Raw genomic sequence first — 6,091 nt, forward strand, 5'->3', positions numbered from 1 at the left:
GTGTGAGAGAGAGAGAGAGAGAGAGAGAGAGAGAGAGAGAGAGAGAGTGTGTGTGTGAGGGTGAGGGTGTGTGTGAGAGAGAGAGAGAGAGTGAGAGAGTGAGAGTGAGAGTGAGAGTGAGAGTGAGAGTGAGAGTGAGAGTGAGAGTGAGAGTGAGAGTGAGAGTGAGAGTGAGAGTGAGAGTGAGAGTGAGAGTGAGAGTGAGAGTGAGAGTGAGAGTGAGAGTGAGAGTGAGAGTGAGAGTGAGAGTGAGAGTGAGAGTGAGAGTGAGAGTGAGAGTGAGTGTGTGTGTGTGTTAAAATATTCATATGTAGCCCCCTATGAAATCGGTAACATCGTGATTTAATTACACATTTATTTTCTCAGTAACTGTAACAGATTACAGTTACATTTATTTTGTCATTAAATTACGTAATTCTGTTACATGCAACTAGTTTCTCCCCAACACTGGTTACAATGTATCCGAGGTCACGGCACGGTTTTGTTACAATGAAACATTCTGAAGTCGCGCGAAGATGAGTGGCACGTGACTGGCAGGGCGCTGGAGTGTCAGGTTACCGTGGCAACGCTCGCTCGCGCGTTAAAGGTGCGTTGTGGCAAGAAGCGCGCCACAAAAACTCGCCTGGCAAGTTTCTCCAATCGCATTTTTGTGTTCACTATCAATGACTTTTACAGACCATCTGACGGCCAGACAGTTATGATATAAAACAGAAACATAAACGGACGATGTCGGAGAATTTGGGATATGAAATCAATATAACGGAATATTTCTTGAATATCTGAGCCCTGAGTCTGCTATCAGTATGATTGTGCTGTTATCTTGTGACAAGTGCTTTAACACAGACCTCTCTGTCACAAACACGTGTGTCTGTTCAAGAATGTGAACCATTTACATTAATAACTAATCAGCTGAGCGATCTCCACTCATCCATCCATCGGCCTGATGAAGTCGATATACCGTGTGAAACGATGATAAACCGGCTGCTGTAGCATACTTACTCTCTGGACGTGGTCCTGGTGAAGCTCGGTGAAGTAGTACGCCAGTAAATGAGACGCGATCATCGTCTTCTGTCTGCTTTGGGTCTCTTAAACTTCTAGAGTGTGCTGGATGTGTGCTCCACTGATTGGAAGTCACTTTTGGCGTTTGCTCATGTTCTTCAAGTTTCTCTTTCTTGGACTCGTGCTATCCGGTACGATGATGCTGCGAAATGACGTCACTATTAATTCCACCCACTTCACACACTAGTAATTTGAGTAGGCTTACGTCACCGAGATTCTTGCCGCTGATTGGCCACGAAGAAGGCGCGTGACACTTTAGAGACTTTGTGACGCCCCCAGTATTTTTACATTTATAGAATGTTATGTGCTTTTTAAGTACTTTTAAATAAATAAATTGTTTATTGTAAATGGTTTTTCATTTGTCACTGCAAGCTCAAGTCAAACACAATGAGATGTGGTTTTTCACACGTGTTGAGTTTTATTTGATGTATTTAGGAATAAATGAATGCAATGTATATTTGGTCTAGGCTGCAGCAAGATTATGGATTCATAGTGCTCTTGTTTTCTTGAAAACATCCAAATTAAGTGAGTTTTAACTTAAGTTTAAAAAAAAAATCTGCTAATGGGGTAAGAAAAATAAACTTAATTCAAGGGGGAAATATGTTTATTTTTACCCCTTGGTTTTGAACATACATAAAACTCCTATATAATTCTCTAAATTGCACTTGAAGGATTTACTATTCAAAGGGCCTTCATGCATTAGCTGGAACATTGCTCTGCTGCCTTCACTGTAGCATATCTAGTTTAATAATTATAGCTTTGACAGAATTACATGTTCAAATTGCATATTAAGACTAATGACCATGGATTTTTTTTTTTTTTTAAGCTGTAATGGACAATTGTTTCCATTGTAAAGCCTATATGTTCTTTCTGAATGGAAGCTCTCGGGATTCAAAATATACAATTTGCAATTATGTAAATTAATTTAAGAATGTGTACTTAAGAGACTAGCTTACTTTCTCAGAGTTGATCTGATTCATTATGACACATGTGTTTTAATTAGTCCTTGATGGTCATTCACTGTGATGTGTTTCATTGTTTCCAGCTCATTGTAGTTTTTATTCATTTAAAGATGCTTTGTGGTTTATTAGTCTAAAATTGTAAATTGTTATGCAGTTTAATCATTTTTGCAAAATTAAAAAATGTTAATAGGATATAAGGATGTTTGAGATGGTCCCAGAAAGTCTGTCAACACTTTTCTATCAAAAAGTGGTGTGAAACATTGAAAAAAGAAGAAAAAGAAAATTATATATATATATACAGTTGTCAACATTTGAAGTGAATCAAAACCTTTCATCAAAGTTGTCCTAAAACCTAAAACCAAAATGTTTTCTTGTCTTGGGGCAACTTTGATTAACTTTTTTGATCCACTTCAAATGTTGACTACTGTATATATATATATATATAATAATTAGTGCTGTCAAACGATTAATCACATCCAAAATAAAAGTTTTTGTTTACATAATATACGAGTGTGTATATTTATGTATAGATTAATACACACATGCATGTATATATTTAAGAAAAATTTTATGTTTATATATTAAATATATTTATATATATCATATAAAATATAAATATATCAATGTATATACATATAAATATTTTCAAAATATGTACTGTATTATATATACATAATAAATAACCACAGTACACATGTATTATGTAAACAAAAACATTTATTTTGGATGCGGTTAATCACGATTAATCATTTGACAGCACTAATATATATATAATTTTTTTCTAGTGGACCTCAGACTTGGTAGAGGTTTTGGTGGGATCTTGTGCTGTCACTGCAGTGCTGGTCTCTGTCTCAGGTCCTGGAGTCGACGTCGAACCCCTTTCAGTCTGAGGACATGAGCGTGACGACCGCAGCGGATGATGAGTAACTTGATGGTTGATTTGATACTGAACTGTCATGAGACTTTATTTTGCTGTATTTATTTCCTCATAAGAGCAAACTCGTTTACACATGGGAGAGAATGCATATGAAGTTTATGTTGAGTCTTATCACATTTATGTTTTGCAAATGTGAATAAATTGTAAATGGTGATTTTAAAGTGATTTCATTTTTACAGAACATGAATGTTTTCAACATCAACACACACACAAAAAATGGTAGCCTATAGGAATAATTTTAATAAGAAATCGCCAGAGCTGGATTACGTTACTGATTACAGATTAAATGATGATAAACTTGTTAGATTACTTTGATCAAACTTGTTTTAAACTTGCATTAAACATACTATGTTGATATAAAAGAGCAAAGAGAAAGAAAATATATTCATTTATATATATATCAACATAAAATAAATTGCACATTACATTACACCAGGGTTTGCCAAACTGGGCTTAATGTAAGAACTGCAGTGAGTTTGTGATTGAATAAAAAGCTAATAATTAAATCTTAAAAATGTAAAATAAAAATTAATAAAACCCTTGAACACTAAACATATTACAAGTTTGTGCATGTGACCATTAACCAACGTCAGAGAACTGTAAACGTGAGTGTGTGATTTTAAATTAAATACATATATTAAATTATATACACATATTATATTTTAAGGGCTCCAGCTGACAAAAAAGGTTTGGGAGTCCCTGCATTATATGAACAAACATTAATAAACATGAAAACAACAATGACTTCACATGCACACAGTCTTCCAGGTTTGAAATCTTTTTATTTTCATTCCATTACAAATAATTTACTGCCATTGTGTCAATAATACGTAATCCATAAAAAGTAACTGTAATCATATTATGAGCTTTTTAAAATATAATCTACTCCAATACTAATTTTTGGAATCTGATTACATAATCCAGGTTACATGTAATCAATCAATACCCAGGAAATTATTAGTAAATGTAACAAATAATTACAAATATGTGACAAGTAACACATTGAATTAAACATTAAATCTTGATGTGGAAAGACAAATATTTTCTTGCAAAACCTACTCTCATAATCTGTGTTATTTACAACTTTGAATGATTATTTTATTTATTTATTACAGTGAAGATTAAAAGGCATATGGGTCAATGACAAATACGGGTGTTTAAGATGGTCTTTGAAAAGTCTCATTCATGTTGAATTCATAATATAGATTAAAGACTTTTTAAAAACTTTTCTACAAAGTGTAAAACGCACTGAAATGCAGAAATTCCTAATCTTAATCATTTGAGTTTTTTGTTCTTTTTGCAGTGGAATTTTTTTTTTTTTTTATGTGTCCCTGCAGCACAAAAGCAGTGTTAAGTCGCTGGGGTATATTTGTAGCAATAGCCAACAATACATTGTATGGGTCACAATTATACATTTTTCTTTTATGCCAAAAATCATTAGGATATTAAGTAAAGATCATGTTCCATGAAGATATTTTGTAAATGTCCTACCGTAAATATATCAAAACTTAATTTTTGATTAGTAATATGCGTTGCTAAGAACTTCATTTGGACAACTTTAAAGATGGTTTTCTCAATATTTTGATTTTTTTTTGCACCCTCAGATTCCAGGTTTTCAAATAGTTGTATCTCAGCCAAATATTGTCCTATCCTAACAAACCATACATCAATGGAAAGTTTATTTCCAAAAATGGACCCTTATGACTGGTTTTGTGCTCCAGGGACACATATAGGCTACTATATAGTGCTTATACTTAGACTTCACGAAATCTATTTGATATTTATTTATATGCATGAGTCTTACTTTTTTGTTCTTAAATAGGAAAATGAATCATCTTTTAAGAACAACCATGTGACCTTTGCTTCTTGTAATGTCAGAAAAGCACCAGCATGTGGCGTCTTCAATCCGCAGCTGCATCATTCAGCAGGGAAAAGCATCCAGAATAAAGCATCTGTGATCCGACAAATCGTCGCTGCTCCGAGCTGGAAAACCTTCCGACTGTCTTCCTTTCATACAGCTGTGCCAGTGTCTCTCCGCTGCAGTCGAGCAAAGCCAGGGTACTGCTGAAATCCTCGCAGGATCTGGATGCAGACAGTGGGGAGGTGATGAATCTGGCAGGCGTGGTCGTGGGCCGGTCCAGCCTGGCATAAACGTCAAAAACAGAGGGATGCGGAGGGCTAGGAAAACACAGACCCACATCAACACCGTTCACACTGGAAAAACGAGCCTGGTTATCGATCGCTAGGTTTAGACACATTGCATTGCATTGCAGATTCACAGGGCGTCTGTGCGCGCAAAGGACAAAGAGGAGAGGATGTTGTAAGGTATGCATCTCTTGCCTCATTTTTCCATCACTATTTTAGCTGAGTTTTCCAGGGATTTAATCAGTGCATGCACATGAAGGAATTTCAGACTCCACGCATGCATCACATTGACGCTGCTTATGTGCTATGATAGCGTATGAGCGCACGAATATCCTATAATAATGATTTACTACACCCTCATCAGAAAGAGCACTGGACAAAATGCAATTAGATTGGGTGAATAATTTAAATATGCGTGTTGATGCGTGCTACTGTTATTAAAGCGTGTTGTATTTTATTAATCAGAGGCCCTGGAGCCTTGTTTTCATTTATGAGGCATGATGCTACTCGTGTAGACTGGAAACCTGTTTCTATTTTATTTACCCCTCATGTTGGAGTATAATTGTCCTCAGTTAAAAGCGTGATTGGATAGTTTATGGTGTTTTATGGTTATGATGCTGATGCTGATGCTGGTGCTGATGCGGGCTCATGTTGTTGCTAGGCAGCCGCGTACAGGGCCATGAGAACCGAGAATAATACTTTATCAATGAATGGATGTATATGTGACTCCATTATGCCCTTTTGTATCACCCTAACTGTTAAAATGCTGCTTTTGTCGCCCTCTGTTACATCAGACCCTTTGGTAGCAGTTGAGAGGGTGTTGTTTTGCTGTGGAAGAGGTGGGTGTGACACACGAGTCTTTCTTTCTCCCTGGAATAAGAGCCCTGGAGAGAAAGAGAAGATGGCACGGCCCTCTCTACTCAATCTCCAGCGCTCCTAAAACCCTAAAACCTCTGCCAAACAGTCTAGAGCATAATCAAATGACCCG

At 36.1% G+C, this 6,091-nt stretch overlaps 1 protein-coding gene across 1 annotated transcript in view; it reads right to left on the reverse strand.

The window, feature by feature from the left end:
• Positions 1–1,203, reverse strand: part of LOC107654226 (hexokinase-2-like) — a 33,992-nt gene extending 32,789 nt beyond the window's left edge. Inside the window, exon 1 of the mRNA XM_016441231.1 lies at positions 1,000–1,203. Coding sequence (XP_016296717.1) covers positions 1,000–1,062 — 63 coding nt within the window. The 5' untranslated portion in view covers positions 1,063–1,203. The remainder of the gene's footprint in view (positions 1–999) is intronic.
• Positions 1,204–6,091: the final 4,888 nt, after the last annotated feature.

Source organism: Sinocyclocheilus anshuiensis, unplaced genomic scaffold (genome assembly GCF_001515605.1).
Source record: "Sinocyclocheilus anshuiensis isolate Anshui unplaced genomic scaffold, SAMN03320099.WGS_v1.1 scaffold2215, whole genome shotgun sequence".
Taxonomy (NCBI): Eukaryota; Metazoa; Chordata; class Actinopteri; order Cypriniformes; family Cyprinidae; genus Sinocyclocheilus; species Sinocyclocheilus anshuiensis.